This window comes from Orcinus orca, chromosome 9, assembly GCF_937001465.1.
Source record: "Orcinus orca chromosome 9, mOrcOrc1.1, whole genome shotgun sequence".
Lineage (NCBI taxonomy): Eukaryota > Metazoa > Chordata > Mammalia > Artiodactyla > Delphinidae > Orcinus > Orcinus orca.
Genome location: NC_064567.1, coordinates 23,841,904 through 23,863,448, shown reverse-complemented (window position 1 = coordinate 23,863,448; position 21,545 = coordinate 23,841,904). Strand labels below are relative to the sequence as shown.

At 45.4% G+C, this 21,545-nt stretch overlaps 1 protein-coding gene across 1 annotated transcript in view; it reads left to right on the top strand.

Moving 5' to 3' along the window:
• The window catches only part of SND1 (staphylococcal nuclease and tudor domain containing 1), a 418,878-nt gene that overhangs the window by 230,752 nt on the left and 166,581 nt on the right, over nucleotides 1-21,545 (top strand). The window contains exons 13-14 of the mRNA XM_004265475.3: nucleotides 1,892-2,002; nucleotides 18,850-18,922. Coding sequence (XP_004265523.1) covers nucleotides 1,892-2,002; nucleotides 18,850-18,922 — 184 coding nt within the window. The remainder of the gene's footprint in view (nucleotides 1-1,891; nucleotides 2,003-18,849; nucleotides 18,923-21,545) is intronic.

Sequence of the window (21,545 nt, the reverse complement as noted above, 5' to 3'; positions counted from 1 at the left end):
TTTGTGCTAGTTTGCTTAGTATCCTCTAGCTTTTCATATAGAAGCTTATTTGTGTGAATTCTCCCTCTTCTGCCCTGTCATTCCAGCTTTCTCCTCCAGACCCCACGTGTTGACTGTAAAATGTCAATGCACTGTTATTCCAAATGCACTAGTACCAAACGTGTCTTTGTTCTTCTGGCATTTCCAATCACTAAGCCGTCTCAACCTGTCACAGGTGGGCTCGTGCCCATCTTCTCTCTGGCCTCTTGGTGGGCGGAGCCTCTCTCCTGCCCTTTCAGGCCTTTGGTGACACCCTTAGTTAAATTCTCCGCATACAGCATCATCTACAGCTGCTGATTTGGGGCTGCTGGCATTCTCCACACTGCCAAACCCAGCTCTGTGATAATGACAACGTTTGCCAGCACGCTTATGCGGTGACTCAGGAGACAGGGTGGCCAGCAAAGCAGCCTCTTTGTGGGAGTGGATTTTGAGAAGTGCTAATTCCGTGGCAGTTTGGAGATATTAATATCGTGCTGGCAGTAGATAAGCAGGCAGCAGAGGGGCACATAATGAGAAGAGAATCAGCCACAGCATCTTTTCCTCCTTTGTCTACCCGCACATATCCCCCCTCCCCTTTTTTAAAGTAAATCCCTGGGTTTTGATGAAGAGAACCCTTAAGTGGCTTAAACATGCCTATAGACTGCTTAGCCCGGCTCACTGCATCCCCGAAGTCTGAGAGTCTAAGAACCACTAGATTTAACTGCATTCCCCAGCGACACTAAATCGTAGCATATGGTACAGTAGCCTATTGCTTACTGTCCCTCCTCCCTAAAGGGCAGCTCACCAGATGGTCTGAGTGGGGCCTTTGGTGTAATTACGACAGACACAAAGAAAGACATAACCGCCGCTCTCCCCCAGTGATATTATGCCTCTTGCTTTGCAGTACTTGGCTACAGGTAACTTTTGAAAATTTGTTTTCGCAGTTTCATTTCTGTCCATCAAAGGTCCCTTTCCACTTTGGGGGGGAGGGGAACCATGCAGATACGCTTCGTTAGTTGTCTGAGCGCCATTTCCAGTGTCCTCTTCTGAGTAGATGGAAGCCACGCACAGTGGCCCCGCTTTCTTATGCTAGTGAAGAAAAGATTCAGCACGTTGGAGAAATTTTTTTGAAGCGGGATTCTAATCTGAATATCCTGTGGTCCTAAAAGGACTGTTGGGAGTATTGCTCCAAAGCTGGTCATCACAGGGTTTATACTTTTTACTTTGTTTCCCTGACTCATGCAATTTTTTTAAAAGATCTTTCATTCTACCCCAGTGCCTCCCCCTCTCTCTCCCCCCGCCAATTCCTTCCTAGCCTCACCTCCTCCGAGCCCCCTTTGGGTTGAGGGGAGAGCCCGTGTTGGAAGTTCTGATGAGGAGAGACGCACTTTGAGTGTTACATGAAACCAGTGTTCCCAACATTGCCAAACTGGAACACGGTATTTTCTAGTTCCCATATAGGCTAGAAAGGAGATTTTGAGAAATTTAGGTCATGCTTTTATGTGCTTTGTTTTTTTTAATCTGCGTGCCTGAATTTTAGAGCAGACTTTTCTTGAGGGTAGTGGCTTGTTTATAACATTCTGTAAATAGCCCTGCGTAATGTGGGCTTTTTACAGATATTTTCTGCCAGGTTTTATGTATGGATTGATATAGCATCTGACTGTACTAACCAGAAAAATGCTGAGCCAGGGGACTTGGTTATTCCTCGTTTTTATTTGGATTTCTAGCTTAGCAACTCATTGGTCTTGAAATCCTTGGCTTCCCCCTCCCTCTGCCAGGATGCGTTAAGACCTCCAGGTGCTAACTTATTATTGCTGTTGACTGAGCCCCACATGCACCTCAAGTGCTCACTGACCTATCTTTTCTGTTGCAGAAACATTGCCGAGGCCCTTGTCAGCAAAGGTCTGGCCACGGTGATCAGATACCGGCAGGATGACGACCAGCGGTCCTCTCACTATGATGAACTGCTCGCCGCCGAGGCCAGGTGAGATGCATAATTTAAATTAAAGTGAACGCCTTGGGTCCCAGGGCCCCACTTTTTTCTTTGCCACTGTCCTGCCCATCCCTGAGCAGAATGCGACAGAAAACAACATGCTGAGAAAGCTTGTATTCTTTTATTATTCCAGCTTTTCCCCATCAAAAGAAAAGGGACCTCACTTCAAACTCGCAATCTAACCTTGGTTAAACACTCTTGGGCCTCTATATTTTTAAATCTGCAAAATTTAGGCATATATTAGATATGATCTTCTAGTAGATGCCGTAAAATGAACGACAGATGAGAAACTTATACGTGGAATATTTTTATCTCCACCATCCTTTCCTTCCCTGGGACAAACAGTGGAGCCCTGCTTACTGTGCAGGACGTTTGCCTCGGGTTCTTCCCTGCAGAGGCCTCTGCTCCCCGGCCCCTCCCATTTGTCACCTCTAGACCTTTTGTCATGTACAAAGGAAATGAAAACATTTATTAGGAAATGAGTTTGCGTTTCACACTTCTGACAGCTGGCAGGAGAGCATTTGTGAGAAGCCCTGTGACATTTTCCTTTTGTCCTTCATCCCCATGGCTGGTTGCCCCAAGGACATGCGTGCTGCTCAGCAGTATTTCTTACCAGGAGTTCCTCAGGGCTCTTTCTCATGGGGCCTTGTGTCACTGGGCGGTGCTGGGAACAAAGCGATTCCTCCAGCCTTCCCGGGAAACAGAGCCGGAACTCGGTGATGATCGCTGTTCTGACTCGAGAGCTTATCAGACTGCTGGGCTCAACCAAAATGTATCCATTGTTTCAAAGTGATTGCAGGCGCTTGCCTCACGCAGATGTTTTTCTGTGACCTAGGACTTAGTTTGTTCTAGAAGTTTGGTAATTGCCAGCTTATGCTCCACAGTTAGAGGAGGAATGAGTTTGAGCACATGCTGTCTATACTTTAGACTTCGTCATTGAGATCACTTCTCTTGCTCTTTGGCCCAGAACATTGCCCTAATACATGACATTTACCTCTAACATCATGTCACATCCTGATGGATAGGGCATCTGTAGAATGTCACACAGAAAGCAGTCTGACAGGTTGCTGTGGCTTTTTGGATTCTTTCCTGTGGGCTTTTCCCAGTAGGACCTGCCTAGGACCTAAGTCTTCAGCACAAAGTTCAGTATCTTTGGTTGCCTGAGGCTCATTCATGTCTAGTATAAAATAATATGATGTGTAGTCCATAACTGGTGTTTCTCTTCAATCCTCTCTCACTTCCTTATTCTTCTCTCCCAGCGAACTAAGCCAACTGGGCTGAAAGAACCCATAGTGGGAAATGTGTCTTCACATCTCTGACTACTATTTGATGATCTTGCTATTCTAGGAAATGGGCAATGATTAGACTGTTCTTTAGGTGGGATTTGGGGGGTGGGGGTGGGGAGGTTCATTCTGGGCATGCTCAGTCTGATCTGGTGGCAACTTGGAGAAGCGGTCATGTATTCCCAGTGTAGCAAAAGCACTTAGCAATACAGTGGGACCTAGAGTCCCATTTTCTGCCCTGGGTTCACTCTGCCACTGGTGAATATTTAACTCTGACAGGCAGGTAAGCATGAAAATAATTTGCCTAGCTGCTGTGGAAAGTGAGGCCACAACAGGCTCTCTTATTATGCTGTTGTGCTACAATGTTTAACGAGGAGGCAGAGATAGGTGACATTTTTTAGGTTTTAAAAAGAAAACAGCCTTTTTAGTTTGGTACTCATTTCGAGCTGATAGAATGTAACAAGACACTTGCCTGTTAAAGCAGTGAGCTGCCTAGAGATAATTGTGTCAAGCCACTGCTTGCAGACGGATGGTGGAAAAACTGGCTCCGGAGTCATTGCACTGCTGCAGGTAGAGTAAACGGAGAGAAATTAAGCACTTCCCCTGGCCAGTGAGTCATTGCGGCATTGCCATGGAGCAGTACACATCTTAGAAAGCTTTAGGAGAAGTGGCCCACATGACCTGCGAATGAGTCCTCCTTGGGAGCGGTGCTGTCCACAAGCCCGATGCCAGCCCCAACAAGAAAGACCAGAACACCTGCCAGATAGGAATGGTGGCCTTATAGCAATTGAAGACTATTTTCAGTGCAGAATGCACCCCCATTTTTGGGAAAATGATAGTCGACCTCACCGCAAGAGCACCTCTTCTCTGACACTGCTTTATTTTAGGTCGCCTTCGGTTTGAAGCACTCTGGCCCCTATGAGATATTCCCTGTGTTTTTTTTTTTTAAATTATGTATGTATGTATGTATATATGTATGGCTGCGTTGGGTTTTCGTTGCTGCGCGCAGACTTTCTCTAGTTGCGGCAAGCAGTGGCTTCTCTTGCTGCGGAGCACGGACTCTAGGTGCGTGGGCTTCAGTAGTTGTGGCACGTGGACTCAGTAGTTGTGGCTTGCGGGCTCTAGAGCACAGGCTCAGTAGTTGTGGCACACGGGCTTAGTTGCTCCGCGGCATGTGGGATCTTCCCGGATCAGGGATCGAACCCGTGTGTCCCCTGCATTGGCAGGCAGATTCTTAACCACTGCGCCACCAGGGAAGCGCTCCCTGTGCTTTTACATGCTGCTTCTGCCCCTTATCCTACCTGTCCAGTGAATCGGATCTGAGTTTAGGGTTTTTTTCCTCTAGATAGATGAGCTATATTTTCTTTCAGTCGGCCTTGTAATTATTATGCCCCTGTCCATGCGGTCCCTCTATCTCCCAGCTGAGTGTCCTCTGCAGATCTCATTAGCGAGTTGTTTACTCCTTTCCTTGGCCCTGAATAGAACCCCTAAACAAGAATGGCTTTGCTGTTGACCCCAAGTCTTTCACCGCTTGGACTGTCACTTAACTGTCTTTTGTTTATCATCCTTCAGCCACTTTTTAAACTCCAGTGATTGTGTACTGAACCAAGCCAATTTGAATTAATTTCCCAAGTAAAATTTCTTTAGGTACTGTATCTAATGCTTTAGCAAAGGCCAAATTAGTAACATCTGCTGTGTTCATGGCAAGTCACTCATCCTGGAAGTCTTTTGGTCAGTAATAAGTGGGTGAACGTAACATGGCAAGGCCAGCATTCTCTTGAGTCCCTGCCCACAGGGATGGTGGTTCCAAGAGACTTCTTTGTCCCTGTCCCCTGGATCCCTGTTGTTCTCTCTGGTTATCACTAGTGATCTCGGCATTGGTGCCCAGTGCTCTGCCATTGACTTTGCTTTCCAGAGCACTGCTTGGCCATTAATCCTTTAAGAGAACGTTGTAAGCTTTGGGGGAAGGGCAGCCTGTTAACTCTGTCTTTGCGGGTCAGCCAGCTGCCTGCTCGGGAGTTGATGAGCTTTCTCAGGGCTCTGCAGCTGCTGCTTCCTCTGCAAGGGGGTATGATCCGCCAGCCTTTCTCAGATCATCTGATGGGAGCTCAGGGAATGACGCGTTAGGCGTGCGTTGGGAGACCAGGTGAGACTGAAGAGGAAGAAGAATGCCAGTTTGCAGCTGCCTATGCTTTCAGGCGTATCCACCTGCCCGCCAGAAAGGAGCTCATCGTACCCCCCTCAGCAGCTCTGTTTCGTGTGCCTGACCCTTCTCAGTGCCTTCATTCGGATGCCTGTCTGCTTTTGGGAAACCTCTACATGCCTCAAACACGTGGCGCATGTAGAGGAAGCCACATTTTTCTTGTTTAAAGGATAAATAAACCCCTAATTCCCGACAGGCGACCTTCCTTTCTAGTTCACTTGTCTATCATCAGCTGCCTTCTTCCCTCCTTACCTTGTGTCCTGGCAAAATAAAGGTTTGGCACTTATGTGTATATTTTTGAGCCTTGCTTCTCTGTGGGCTCCATTGAAAAGCCCTTGCTTGTGTCCCAGTCTTCTGAGAGCTCCACTGTGTCCTCCATATTCGTAGCAAAAAGAATTTAGGTACAGCTGACCCACACTTTCTGATGCCACTCCTGAACTTGGTCCCCCCCTTTTAGGGGCATCATGTGGACTCCTTTGGCAGTGTGTCACATCATTTCTTTTCTGCACCGTTCTAATTTTTCACCCCCATATTGGCTTCCCAACATTTCCCATTCTTGTTTGACTTCAGTATTTCTCAGCCGGCGGGCCGGCTGCTTTGTCTGTCTTGATGAGTGTTCTAAGCTTGAGGCGGGGCTTTGACTCCTACAGAGAATCTCATATTCTTCTGAGGTATTTCCAAGATACTGAGCCATTATGGGGACCCTTCTTATTTTCTAAGGTATTACACAGTCTCTCAAACTCTGTGTATTTGATATAACACATCCTGTTTGATTTTAAACAGTACAGAATGTGAATTCCCGTAGCATTCTACAGGTCTTCCTGGTGGGCTTTTGTTGAGCTCATTATGGACACTAAAGATAAGCTGGCAATGCGTGGAATCAAAGCCTGGCTGTGTGCCCTGTTTTCCTTGGACATCCCGACCTGTAGGATATCATCTGTCTGCATCCACCTAAAGCTACTTTTATATTAAAATGTAATATTTGAAGGTTTCCTAGAAACCGTGACTCTATGGTTCATTGCAGGAAAATACAGGAGTTGTTAGTTCAGAAGTTGGGCTTTATTCCTTGAAGGTACCCTTTAATTCTAACCTTTTGTGATTTCAAGATAGAATGTATATATTCAGAAAAGAAATTTATGCCCCAGCTTGACAGTGGGAAAGCAGTTGTATTGAACAACCTAGGGTCTGAGCAGATTTAAATGAATTTAGATTCATTCTGGACATACAGAATGAGGTTAGGGTTATCTCGGGAGAAGAGAAAAGGGCAGGCTCTCTCTTATCTTTTCCTGTGTGTTCTCTTTCTTGCCAGGCACACTGCAGATTAAGGAAACTGTGGTGTTGTCCTCCCTCTCGGCGAGGCAAGCGTGAGCCTGCCCTGGCTCAGCTCTGCCTGGGCTCCGAGCCTTCCCTGACCCTGCAGGGACCTCCTGTTTCTGATTGAGTGAACCTTGCAACTTCCCTTTTCTTTAAAAACAAAAGCAACTAGTGCTCCTGTCTGCTGACTTTTGCATCTCCAACCTCCAAACCCTGTAAACACCAGCCCTTCATTAAAATCCTATCAAATTTCTTTTGCTTTTACCCAACCAACTTGGTTGATAGCGCCCTCCCTGTTGTAGAATTCACTCTGCTTGTACCTCTAGGAAATCTGTGTTGGCATTTCCATCACAGACTTTGATCAGGAGGCTATAAACTTGTTGGTAACTCTTCCCTAGGCCAATACCTGTAGTCATTATTAAGAGGGAAACTGTTTCAAGTACAAAGCTCTCTTGGTGTTGCAGTTACTGGGTCTGCATTGGGCTTACTGACTTCCATGCTCTTGTAGCAGTGAACTGTAAGTGTATTTTGCATTTTTATAATACCACTGGGAGAGAAGTATGCTTGATTTCCCACTCCTGATTGAGCCAGAGCAGCTCCACTTTTTTTTTTTTTTCGGAATTTTCCCGCAAAATTTTAATAGGTGGAGGAAAAAAATGACTTGTGCATAAAAAACTACAAAACTTTTTTATAGGGTCTTTCCTATCTGTGCCTTCAACTTAACTGGCATTTACAATGCTGTTTATGAATGAAACGTGAAGACTTACCAGCATTTTTTTTGCTCTCTGTTGCTTTAACTGGAAGAGGTCAGCATTACTGGCTTGACACTGTTCTGACTTGCGAAATGCCTTGGTATGAAGCAGGTTTCACCTTCCTACCAATCCGGTGAGAAAACTGGTGTTGAGGTTGGGTCTGTGTTTTGAAAATTTGAAACTAATATATCCTATCGCAATGTATAGACCAGTTAGAGTTAACCAGTTCTCCAAGAAAACAAATCATTCCTCTAATGGGAACAGTTGTTCAAGGCTGGTTTTCTCTTGCACGTGATGGCTTTGCATTCGTGCCTTTTCATTCCAGTTCTCTTTAGTGTACCCTGGGTCCCAGGTGGTGAAGAGAAAAGATAACAGACTCAAGCCTTACAAAGCATGCAGTCTCAGAGGGACACACGCTGAATACCTTGAATAGGACCTCTGGGTGTTGCTGTTTTTCCTGTTCTCTTTTCCTACCTGTTTTCTCAGCCCCTCCTCTTTTTCTCCCTCTGCATCGTGAACACTGCCTGCCTGATATCTTTTTTATTCCATCTCTCACTCCTATTAAATTTTCCCATGAGGGCATCTCCCTGAAACTCATCTCTTCCGTCCAGCCTCTGTTCTTCTCAATAGTTTAATGGTACAGCTTTAATAAACCAAGGTTTCTCGCTTTCAACCTAATGACCTGAACCAAGTGAAAATTCTCTTTGCATAAAACTGGATCCTAGTGAATACTGTTAAAAACAGAGCTCTGATTTGAAGTTTTTCTCTTTCCTTCACTGTTGAATTCCTGTAGCGCCAGAGTGCGGTTGGATTTTTGTAGGCCAGGCATTATAGAAAGCTGGAGTTGGGTGAATTATCTGCTGCCCTCTTCACCCGGCTGTGTTACATCACGCTGGTGCAAATGGGAGGCCAGCGTGAGAAAGGAGGCTGGTCTTTCTGTTCAGTATCCTAATGGCTTCTTTTCTTCCTTAACCCTGGAAGTGCACTCCCCGCTAGATTTGGGGCTTGCCCTTGCCCTGGTGGCACGGCCAGAGGTTGCTAATGAGATTCAGCACGTGTCAGTGTTGGGGGGCGTTTCACTGTTGGGGGGTAGGGTACATCAGCTCCTGCAAGTGGATGTGATAACAGGAAAATGCATTAAAAGAGCTGGTGTGGGGAAGTGATTTAACGATACAGCTGAATGTGGGGAAATTTAGCTTTTCCCTTTCTTCAGAAGAGATGATGCACTCAACATCCAAATAGCAGTAATCAATCTGCATTTAAGGCGGCACAAATGGCCACTTCTGGAGAGCTGTATAATATCTCCATTTCCAAACAGTTTTCTCTTTCAGGATATTAAGAGGATCTGTTCACTCTTCATCCTGTCTTTCCTCCCCACTCCCAGTTCCATCTGATACAACTCAGACTGTGAGACTCGTCTTGATGACTAGTGTGAGGGGTTTGGGGTAAAGTCGGAACCCATTAGCTTCAGCTCCTGTGTTGTACACAAGGTGTGGGTAGTTCTATAGGTCATGGTCAAATAATGAACTCACAGTAAGAAGTCCTGCTTGCCCAGTCTTTCCTGTAATTATTAATCTGCACTGGTTGTGTTCTTTCAGAGGAAGTTGTTCTAGACTAACCTTCCTAATTAACTTGGTCCCTCCTCTCCACCCAGCTGTGACCGTTTGTCCACAGCACCTTGTCTGTTCTCTACCATCTCACTGTTCTCTTGGCTAAAAGGCCCTAAGTATTTGAGGTTTCAAAATATTTCCAACATATTTCGAAATACATTTGAAGATTATCATACTGGGAACATAATTTTAATCCCAAATAAGTTATAATAATAAAGTGATAACATTTGACCCTTGACATTTTTGAATGTCTCATAACTTGACTCCCTAAACCACTGGTTCCCATAGGATGGTCCTCAGACCAGCAACGTCATTTTCACCTGGCAACTTGTTAGACATGTGAGTTCTCAGGTCTCCCCACATCTCCGTTGCCCCAGACCTACCGAATCAGAAACTGGGGTTGAGTCCCAGCAATCTCTTTTCACGTGTCCTTCAGGTTGTTCTAATGCGCATGAAAATATGAGAACCACTGCCCTAAACAATTCTTTACCACTGTTTTGTTTTGGTTTTTAAGAAAAAATCAAAATGTGTGTCCTTTTTACGGCACATTAGTAATTTAATAGTTGGAATTGTAACCATGTGTAAAAGGTAATAGAGACTAAGGCATGGAATGGATAAGCTTTCGATCTCTTTGGATTTCTGTCCTAGCTATGCCTTCCCTGCCAGCCATACTTGTTCCTCACCAAGCCCATTGAATAGTTCTGTATTCCTTCCCTGTGACTCCTCTTTCCCCTTCCTCATACCCTGCGTTCGTGGCTTTTGAACTGAATTCCTTCTGAGTAGCCTCTACCAGCTCTCGGCTAATTTTATGTGAAATCATCTTAAGGGTTGCTGTGCTTGCTTGATTTGCCTCATCTGCGGTGTCAGGGGGCTGAGTGGGTCGGAGCGCTGAGTGTCTATTACACACATCCCTATCCTACTTTTGCTCTAATCCTTGGAAATCTCTCCAGAGGACTGTAGTTCACATAATTAATCACCAATACATCAATGCACCGAATTTTATAGCTACCTGTGAAGGGGAAGTCTCCTTTGTAGCTTCCTTTCGTTTGTAAGACTCTTTGCATCTAAATTTCTTGTAAACTCCCTCATGCATATGTTATCTCCTCAGCTGCCCCTGACTCCCCTCCTCCAGCTCTGGGCCTGGAAGTTGAGAAGGCTTACTTCCCATGCCTCTTGCTTCTGCATCAAGTTCAGAGAGCCAGATCTCAAGTGGATGGCAGTGAATCTTTTCCAGCAGGTCCCTGTAAGTGTACTCACATCGGAAAAACCATTTTTCCCAGCAGTAAGCCTGTTGCGTCTTTTGACTGAGGAAAAAGCATTAAAATGTTCTCTAATTTATTCATTTTACAGTAACAAACATCAGGTGCATTGGGGGAGAAAACAAAAATGTGTGGTCTAGTGGGGTTTTGGATGAGCAAGTAAATAATTGCAAGTATAATTGTAAGCATGGAGATACCAGTGGGTACCTGGGAAGGAGCACCTAAATCAACGGGTTTATCCACAAATAGAGTCCACGAGGCAAGGCGTGTTCTGTCTGGGTTGCCTTGGGAAAGGGAAAGGGAAAGGGAAGGGGAAGACAGGAATAGTGCTTTGCTGACCTATGACACAGCCATTCCACTTCTGTGAATTTATTCTAAGGAATAATTAGGGAGGTGCCTGACAGTTTAAGAGTTATTCCTTTGGCATTATTTATAGTACTGGAAGTATTATACTGGACTATTAACATTCACATGAATATCTAGCAGTAGGCAATTGAGTAAATTATGGAATGTGCATCCATGTTATGGACTTACGTGAAGTTATTCAAAGTGATCTAATAAAACTAATACTACAAGGAAGTGTTCATTTAGTTATTGTTTCTGGGGGAAAAAACAATCACCAGACTTTTCCCACAATTTAAGTGGGTGGGTATGTGTATATAAACACTTAGAAATTTTGTTAATGATGCTTTTATCTTGGAATTGAATTACGCATCGTTCTTTCTCCTACTTTTTCTCTGGCCCTGTATTTCTGTATTGTCTCTGTGATCAAGACATGAAAAAATTTGGGACTTCCCTGACGGTCCAGTGGTTAAGACTCTGCGCTTCCACTGCAGGGGTTGTGGGTTTGATCCTGGTCGGGGAGCTAAGTTCCTGAATTCCGCGTGGCACAGCCAAAAAATAAAAATAAATAAAAAGATATGAAAAAATTATAAAACCAGTGTCATTGAGGCAATTTTGAGTTGTCATTGCCTCTCATCTCATCTCACCTTTCTGCAGCCTTGTCCTCTCAAGAAGACTTTATTTATTTTTTATAAATTTATTTATTTTATTTATGGCTGCGTTGGGTCTTCGTTGCTGCACGCGGGCTTTTCTCTGGTTGCGGCGAGCGGGGGCTACTCTTCGTTGAGGTACACGGGCTTCTCATTGCAGTGGCTTCTCTTCTTGGGAGCATGGGATCTAGGCGCACGGGCTTCAGTAGTGGTGGCACATGGGCTTAGCAGTTGTGGCTCGCGGGCTCTAGAGCGCAGGCTCAGTAGTTGTGGCACATGGGCTTAGTTGCTCCGCGGCATGTGGGATCTTCCCAGACCAGGGCTTGAACCCGTGTCTCCTGCATTGGCAGGCGGATTCTTAATCACTGCGCCACCAGGGAAGCCCCTCAAGAAGACTTCAGACTGACACTGACCATTTCTACCTGCTCTAGTAGTCCTTTGGTCCTAATGTGGGACAGCGTGGTCTGCTTGTGTTTCCCATGAATCTAATATTGGGCTACCTCTTCTCTGGTGATTCTCTGCCACAGAGCTCAGTTTTTCCCCCTCTCTTAACCTGAGCACAGCAGATCAGATGTCACACCTGGTGGAATAGCAATGCGTCTTCGTTTCTTCTTATATTAGTTTTCGATGAGGTGGCCCAGAGTTCCTTGTTATTTGCTCCGCTGCCTCATAATACCTCCTGACTCATTAGTTCACTGACCTCCCGTTGACCACAGGACTCAATTTCCTCCTTTCCAGTCTCTGTACTCTCCATCTTTTCTGTCTTATCAGTAATTCTGGTTTCGTTGAAAATGCAGCTGCATAAGGCCCACCCACCATTGTGCGCCTGTGCCTGCTCTGCGTCTCATTTTCTGAGTGTCAGGACCTGGTTGCTTCTTCCCGCTGCCAAGGAACCAGTAGAAAGACCAAAGGAAGTGTTCCTTTCTGCTGTGTTTCACTGCTGTATTCATCAGTATGATCTGAAACACAATGAAAGCTTCTTTAGAAGTTTAGCAAGTTGCTCATTCTTTGTTCTGCTTTTTATCCTTTTCCGTTGGAATTATTTTCCTTTCTCCTTAGTCATTTACCCTGTATTATCTAGTAGGTGTTTCTGACAATCCTGCCACTTGGTTCCATTTCACTGTTTATGGTGGCTGGAGCTTTGCTCCCGTCACTGCCTTTCAGACTATTGACCATCTCCTCTAGCTGTAGGACTCTTGAAGAAGGGAGCGAGAGGCTTTTGTTCTTGATGCACTTTTGCTTCTGCTTAGAGGCCAGGCTTTCAGCTCTTGAAAAGAGCTGCCTTGCCCCACTCCAAGTAGCAAAACCAAGATGTCTGCGACCTGGAGCATATATCGTGAACCTGCACCTCCAGGAGAGCCAGCAAGCCTCACTCTTCTGCGCCCTACACTCAGTTGGCATTATCCATGTCTCCAATCTGAAATATCTTCACTCTCTGCATTAGTCAGCGGGCATTTGTTCAGCTTTACTAGACACACAGTCATTGAACTAGGTGACCCTCAGGTTAAAACTATGTGACGTAGCTCTGTGTTAAGTACCGTAACGAGTATTAAGGATAGAATTCTAACCCTCAAAGGGCCTGTAGTCTAGCTATAGAAATAAAGTGAACACATGATACAATTTGAAAATACTGCATTGCAGTTTAAACTGCATGATGAACTGAGAGATACACGTGCATGTACCCATTCACATGTATAATTCTGCCATTTCAAAGTAGTTCATAGATACTTCCAGTGTTCAAACAGCCCCCCACCTAGGACCCCAGGTTAACAATTCCTACATGACAATTGTTTTATGATTGTGATGAGGTGGTGGCTACTGATAAGCTGTAATTCTTTTCTTTCACTAGTGTGGATCTATAAAGACAGTGTAATGAATAACTTGCACATAGGGGGCCTGGGGAAGATGGACCTAATTGAATTAGAAGGAGTAATGTGGAAATGGTGGGAAGACATAAACTCTGGGGCCCATGAAAGCCAAGCATTACACTTTCCACTCGATGGATGTCACAGGCTGGTGGTCTTTGTCATGGGTATAAGTAGGGGAGCGAAATGAACAAATCAATTCTGTGGAGAAGTCATGCAGCAGTGGTGTGCACTCTCAAAGGGACCTGAGTGGATTTAAAATATTCCTGATGTTAGCTTGGAATAAATTGGTGTGGGCCTGGCCCAGGGGGGTTACAAAAAAGCCAAGTGATCACAGTTAGGAAGGAAGTTCTGGCTGCAGGCAAGGAAGGAGAAGCAGAGTTAAGGGACATTGTGGTTCCTGGTTACCAAGACAGTGTTGTTAAAGGGGAATGATGAATTCAGGGCCTCCTGATCTTCCTCGGCATTTCCCTACTACCTCTCTGTGGTATGCTTTCTGTCACTTTATTTTCTTTAAATGCCTTTATGTATGAAAGTGGTTCTTTTTGAACTGGGAAACGGTTGGAGTTCCCATGCCCCAGAAAAATTCATATATATAATTCTACTACCACTTCAGGTTAGCTAATAGGTATTCCCAGCATCCTACGTGAAGCTCACTTATGTCGCCAGGTTAAGAATTCCTCGTGTGGCAACTATTTTATGATTGGGATAAGGTTGAATCTAACCATACAGTCTTTGAACTTTTTTTTGTAAACTCACAAAAATATTCAGAATAATAATCTATACATTGAAATTAAGGTCATGGCCTCTTTGTTGGCACAAGATGAACTGATGACACAAGATGTCAGTGGTGCTAAGGCTTGTGCCTTGGAGAAGGAGGTTTTCTGCCTGTGCAAGGGGCCCCAAAACCGAAGAGCAAACTGTTTCTTCATATAAAGAGTGCTACGTTCTAATTCTGTTGCGCTAAGGTAGCCGGGCTAATCTCCCTTTAACAACCTCCCTGCCTGCCTTTGCAGAGTTGATGGTTTTTATCTTCTAGTGGGAAGGCAGTAGTATCTCATACAGAAGAATTTCAGACTTCGTTGGTTAAAGGGAATAGTTTTCCAGTGATCTGAATGGGGTTCCTCTTCCACGCTATAGCTTCTAGAAGCTTCTAGAAACAACCTAGACACCTGAGTTTTCATCCCTGTCCTTTACTGTTACCTCTTTGTAGGTATGTGGACGTTACTCACTTTTCCTGGCTGGTGATGATTTCTGTCCATTATTGACACTGCTGGTTGTTGCCATCTTTGTCCTGCGGCTGCTTGGAGAAGAAAGCCTCTGAGAGGAGCAGCCTGTGGTCTGCCCCCCTGCTTCTTTTCTCCTGGCTGGCCTGAGCTCCAGCCTGCCTTTGTGAGAAAGCAGCTATTAAGCAGACACAGCAGGTGAAGCTTAGAAGTCAGGAGTTTCATTCCTTGCCTAATGAAAAGGGATGTTGAGCCGTGGTTGCAGCCTGCAGGCAGCATGGAGAGGGGAGTTGGTGTTTGCTCTGTGGAGCAGGTATCAGTGGAAGCAAACCTTCTACCTTTATACCCTCCCAGGTCTCAAAGACAGAGGGCCCCAAACCTATCCCAGAGAAGGTGGGTTATGTAAGATACAGGGGTAGCCGCACCAGGAAATAATGACAAGGCAGCAGAACCAGGATCTTCCTGTTTTTATTTTCCTTATATACAACTGTTAGTAGGCCGGCATGTCATATATGGATGCTTGCATCCCGGAACAAAGGTACATATTATATTCCTTTCATTAACCGCACTGTGGTAAGCCTACCACTCTTGGTGTTTGCTCCTTACCTCTTTGAGATAAAAGCATGAATCTCTTTCTTTTTTTTTCTATATCTTTATTGGAGTATAATTGCTTTACAATGTTGTTAGTTTCTTCTGTACAACAAAGTGAATCAGCGAAATGTATACATATATCCCCATATCACCTCCCTCCCAGCCTCCTGCGCTGGGTGGTTCCCCCAGATCCCCTCCCTCCCCCCTTCCCTCCCCCTCCCCTCCCCCTCCCGTGGCATCAGCCTTGTGTCAGGCTGAGGAAGGTTTTCTGGGGATGGCTCACCTGGTGTCGTTTCTGCAGCAGCTGGCAAACAAGAACCAAAGCAACCTCAGCACAGGGAGGGAGACTCAAGCTGGCACATGAGACCATTTAGCTACTCAGTGATGCCTCACACTTTGCCGTCTGGGTCCAGCATACCACTTATACTTTAGAGGACTTCCTGGGCGGGCAGCATTTGTGCTTAGTGTCTACAAATTATTAACTTTCAATTTTGTCTCTGTTTTTTTTTGTTGTGGTTTTTTTTTTGGTTTTTTTTTTTGGGTACGTGGGCCTCTCCCTGCTGTGGCCTCTTCCATTGCGGAGCAAAGGCTCCGGACGTGCAGGCTCAGCGGCCATGGCTCATGGGCCCAGCCGCTCCGCGGCATGTGGGATCTTCCCAGAACGCGGCACGAACCCGTGTCCCCTGCATTGGCAGGCGGACTCTCAACCACTGCGCCACCAGGGAAGCCCTTGTCTCTGTTTTGCCAAGAACTATTTCTCAGTTTAAATATGATGTTGCCTGAAATTTATCTAATTTAGCAATTGTATCTAAAGTGTGAAAAGATGAAGTCTTTGAAGGTTTTTCCAAAATTAATGCCTGAATGTAAACAAGTATCTAATATTTTTTTTAGGAACAAGGTAAGAGAATTTCTTCTTTTAATATTAAGACTTACTTCACTGTATGACAGTAAAATTAAGTGAGAAAGAGAAAAATAAATACCGTATGCTAACACATATATATGGAATCTAAACAAAAAAAACTGATTCTGAAGAACCTAGGGGCAGGACAGGAATAAAGACACAGACGTAGAGAATGGCCACATAGCACAGAGAGATCAGCTTGGTGACCACCTAGCGGATGGGATAGGGAGGGTGGGAGGGAGATGCAAGAGGGAGGAGATATGGGGATATATGTATATGTATAGCTGATTCACTTTGCTATAAAGCAGAAACTAACACACCATTGTAAAGCAATTATACTCCAATAAAGATGTTAAAAAATAAATAAAACAATGAAACAGGGCTTCCCTGGTGGCGCAGTGGTTGAGAGTCCACTTGCCGATGCAGGAAACACGGGTTCGTGCCCCAGTCCGGGAAGATCCCACATGCCGCGGAGCGGCTGGGCCTGTGAGCCATGGCCACTGAGCCTGCGCGTCCAGAGCCTAAGCTCCGCAACAGGAGAGGCCACAACAGTGAGAGGCCCGCGTACCTTAAAAAACAACAACAACAACAACAAAAAAAGACTTAATTTTAAAGAATTCTGGATTGTTTCAAATGTCATATGTACACTATTATCCATATTTTCTGCTTTGGGGTATTATGTTTTTCCCCTTGGGGTGGTATGTTTAATCTTGGTTAAGTGCTGAATTTCTGCTTATGGCACAAAGCTACTTTGGGGTCACAGAGAGAAAGCAGAATTGTAGGTTACCAGCTCACCATTTTTGCCTTGAGAACCTGTTTTCTGACTTACTGCCCAGGCCCTGTTCTTTTTTCCTCGTAGTATATGAAGTGCTCTCCAACCCCCAGGAAAGGCCAGGAGTTCAGCAGTGTTGTCCGTGAACCTTCTGTTTATTGGGCAGGTCCATGTATTTTGGTTGTTAGAAGAGGAGAAGGCTGTGGGCAATCTGTGCCCACGTGGGACCTGCAGAAAGCTGAGCAGGCCTCGCCTAGAAGAAAGGCGACTTACCTCAGAGTGGCAGTGAGCTCTTGCCTTGCCTCGCTGCGGGTTTGTTCCCAAGCCCCCTCCTTGGAGTTTATGGTAGCAAAATGGGGAAAGCCTGCTGATGGCAGAGGAGGCTGTAGAAACAGGACACAAGCAGGATGTACACAGGGCTTTGGGAGATGGAAGAGTTAGAGCTACCATTAGTGTGCAGATCCCAAGGGACCAGGGGCTAAACCTGGTCCGTGGTCATTATCAGACACCCTGAACAGTAAATCACTGGACTGAAATTAAATGGAGCAATTGTGACCCATTTGCAATTTCTAAAGCTGAAGCCCTTGATTCAGATTCAGGAGGAATCATGGGAGTCAAGGAACTTGGAAATGTTTTCTTTCAGCCAACAGTTCAGATTAGAATGAGTGTATGATTTTTTTCTTAATTCTGTACTTTGACTTCTTCCCCTCATCATGGAGTGGAAACTGGGTGGTAAGGGAAGTGTTTTGTCGTATCTGAACAGAAGGTGTTTCAAATCAGTTGAGTGAGAGACAAGTCCCCTGGGTTGGAAAAAGGGGCAAGTGGGGAGTGGTAAGGGTCCAAGTATGTAAGAAATGACTGTTCCACTTTGCACTCAGCAACACCCACCCAGTTTGATTTGTGAATTGGTTTTAGAAAGTTAGGACCTGAGAGTAATGCCTCTACTCCTGCTCATTAGTGGAGCCCGAGTGGGAAGAAGGTTGCAGTGTGGTTCCTAGTGTGAGGGTCCGACGTGTTGACCCTGGCCTGGGCAGTTTAACACTTTCTCTGGAATATGGAAACCCTAGAAAGTCTAGTTCATGGAGCAGTCACACTCCTGAACCTCTTCCTCAATCTCTAAACACAGCAGTGTTCCCTGTGTGGGTCTGCAGGCTGGCAGTATGCGCAAGGGTCTTGACTAATGGTGTCATCGCTGAGTGATGTACTCATCACCTTTGATTCTGCGGTCCTTCATTGTTACATGAGTGATCATCATGTCCCTGAAGCTACCACTCAAGGGATTAGGAGGCAAAAGGTGGGAGATTGGAGCAAACCAGCCAGTGGTCAGATGTGTGTCCCAGGGTCCCCTGCTAATCCCAGTGTTATTACAACCTGAGACTGATTGAAAATGAGGCTTAATGTCAGTTATGTACCTTTGCTAATTTCCCCCCCCCTTTTTTTTTTCTTCAGCCGTGCGGTATAGCTTGCCATGTCTTAGTTCCCTGCCCGGGGATCGAACCCGGGCTGGTGGTGAAAGCGCCAAGCTCTAAGCACTGGACTGCCAGGGAATTTCCCTTCTTCCCCATTATTAAAAAGACTTTTCTGTACAGTATTGCTTCATTCAGGGCAACTTATCTTTTTACTTGGGAGGAACTTATTTCCATTAGAATTGGAACACTAGCTACATATTTTTGCATTTAAAATGTTTCATGTGATTAAACACAGAAAGAAACGTTATTACTTCTGTTTTTTAGGAATGTGCTCTTCCAACTGATTCTTCTTTTGTGCCTAGAACGATGCCTTTCCTTTGGAAACAAGTTCTGGAGCTCTCTTTGATAACCAGGCACACTGTTAGCAGTAACTAGCAGCCAGCTTGTGGTAACTGGGCTTATAGGGGAAGAGCAGGAGTGTACCCTCCCCACCTCCCAATGCTCTGGCCGAGACTGGCTGCTCAGCAGCGTGCCCTGTGTAGTGACATGTGACCATCGGACCAACGTCTCTTCCTGCCGCCTTTTCCCACCCTCCTTACCCCTTCCCAGTGTGATTTGTATTGTCATCGGGCTTCTTTTCTTTTTTCTTCTTTCTTTACAGGGCTATTAAGAATGGTAAAGGATTGCATAGCAAGAAGGAAGTGCCTATCCACCGTGTCGCAGACATATCTGGGGTGAGTTGTGTCCGTGAATGGAGCTGTGTGGCTCCGAGGCGCCAGGAGCTTGGCTGCTTATTCACCGAAGGACCTCAGTTGATGTGTTTTCTGTAGCTCATTCGTTTTCAGGCACTGAATGTGAATTTTTCCATGGCTTCTCCTAATGCATCTATAGAGATCCTGTTTTATACTCCAGGAAAACAGAATTTAAACAAGGGCATAAAACCGCCTATCTCTTCATCTGAATTTTTACTGAGTTGCTTTTCCCTTTTCTTACTATCATGAGTTAGGAGATATTTCTTTTGAGTTGTATTAAAATAAAATTACCTTTTAAAAAAAAATCCCTGTTCTGTGACTGGAAAGTCTTAGTGGAGAAAGGTCAAATACAGGTTCTAGGACAGGTTTAGGAATTCTAATTAATCCTAATCAACTAGGGAGAAGTATGTGAGCATCCTTTGAGCTAACAGATATATTAGATGATGTAGGAGAAGAGATGATGCAGATACTTTTGAGCTCCCTAAAGGCTGTGTCCAAACGACTGTTTCATGATCAGGATGCTACCCTTGCATATTTAGGAACTTTCATTGGCTGAATTAGACTCCTTTGTTAGTTGAGGGGGTTTATTCATTTACTCAGCAAGTGCCTACTGTGCCTGGAACTGCTCTAGGCAGAAAATGTAACAATGAACAGAACTGATAAAGTCCCTACATGCAAGCGGGAAAGGGAGACAATAGCAATGCCCAGGCAGCAGCGACTGCTCTGAGGAGTGGAACAGACCAAGGCAGTAGTGAGGGTTCAGGGGTTGATTCTGATCAGGTGGCCGGGGGAAGGCCTTCTGGCTGTCAGTTTCACCCTCTGTTCCTGGGACACACACCATCCAGTTCAACTCCCATAGTCACTAATGGGTAAGGAGGGGCTCCAGGGCATGTGTAGGGAGGAGCACGCAGCCCAAGGGACATGACAGAGGAAGGGTAGTCAGTCTTAGCTTGGACACTTGGGAAGCTTGCCTTGGGCACAAGAAGAAAATACTACCGTAAACAGAAGCTCAGCCAGGCCCACAGCAGTGATGAATTCCAGTGTGTCTTATATTGTGTTCCCAAGCCTGGCTCAGGCTTTGCCTGTGGTTCCTTGTGGTGGCTTCTAACCTGTCTCGGCAGCTCTCCTCTGCCTGGGTGTGGTCGTCCCCTGTTGGCTTTAATCACTGGGATTCTGTTGAGCTTTCCCTCTCTGTAGCAGTCACTGCAGACTACAGATTGCACAGTGTGGCAATTAATTAATTAGACTTCCGTCAAGACGTCGTGCCACAGTTTAACGAGCAAGGTACATCACTGTGCGTTCCTCGTAGCTCGAGTCCAGAGAAGCCCAGAAAACCTGTTACTAATGGCCTTTGAGCCATAGGTGACTGTGTTGTATCTCCTGAGGCTCATGGTTCACAGGTGACTTTCCCAGCAAGCTGGTAGCAGGCCAGTTTTCTCTGTGGTTTACCGTGCTGTGTTATTGTTCATGTGTATATTAATTTCTATATGTATCTGCTGTGGCATTCTCAACAATATTTCCTTTAATATCATTTTGGTGAAGTCAAAGGGTAATTTTTTTGGTTATTCAACTGCAGGGGGGACAGCGCTGTAAAATACCTGTTTTGGAAAACATAGTGGTGACTCCTGCACTAATGGCAGATATGCCCACCCAAAAGCTCATGTCTGGCCCATACTCCAGGGCCATCTAGAAGCTGAATTCAGCCTTGGGGATGGTGCTGTGTTTTGGCCTGTGGAGTTCCTATTCTTGCTTAGATTTCCTATTGGCATCGAGGTGAGGCCCTCAGCAGGTTTTTGAGGTAGAGTTACAGTTGCTTTGGGGCTGTCCTCTTGGTACCCCCAGCATAGTGTCCTAATGATCTTGAGCACTGTCTTTGGATCACATGCTGCCTTCTACCTTGATGCGTTTTCTTTATGTTTGCGTGTTTGTTTTTGGTAGCAATGAATCTTAGGAAACCTGTCTTCATAATCCCCCACTGAACTGTAGTTCGGTTTCATACATACCTTTATCCTCTTTTCTGCCTAGATATTGGCAAATTGGTTTGCTCTTACATTATTCAAAAATTAATGCAGTGGGCTTCCCTGGTGGCGCAGTGGTTGAGAGTCCACCTGCCGATGCAGGGGACACGGGTTCGTGCCCCGGTCCGGGAGGATCCCACATGCCGCGGAGCGGCTGGGCCCGTGAGCCATGGCCGCTGAGCCTGCGCGTCCGGAGCCTGTGCTCCGCAACGGGAGAGGCCACAACAGTGAGAGGCCCGCGTACCGCAAATAAATAAATAGATAGATAGATAAATGCAGCTCAGACTTCCCCACTTACCATATAAATAAAAGAGGAAAGCTAGATCACGTGGGAGAGTGGAAGTGAAAAAGCTATTCCATTTAACAGATGTCAGAGTGACCTTGTCCACCTTCATAACACATTATTCAGCTTAGATTGCAGCGTTTTTTGGTGCCCTGTATAATAGACAAGTTTTGTCTCTCCCTTCTAACCTTCCTTTCTTTCCATCACAATGTCGTGTTCAGTATATCCCCTTTTCTGTGTGCTTTGGGTGCCCTTGTGCCATTTAAGTGAGATGTATGGGTCTTCAGCTTCCTGAAGTATTCTG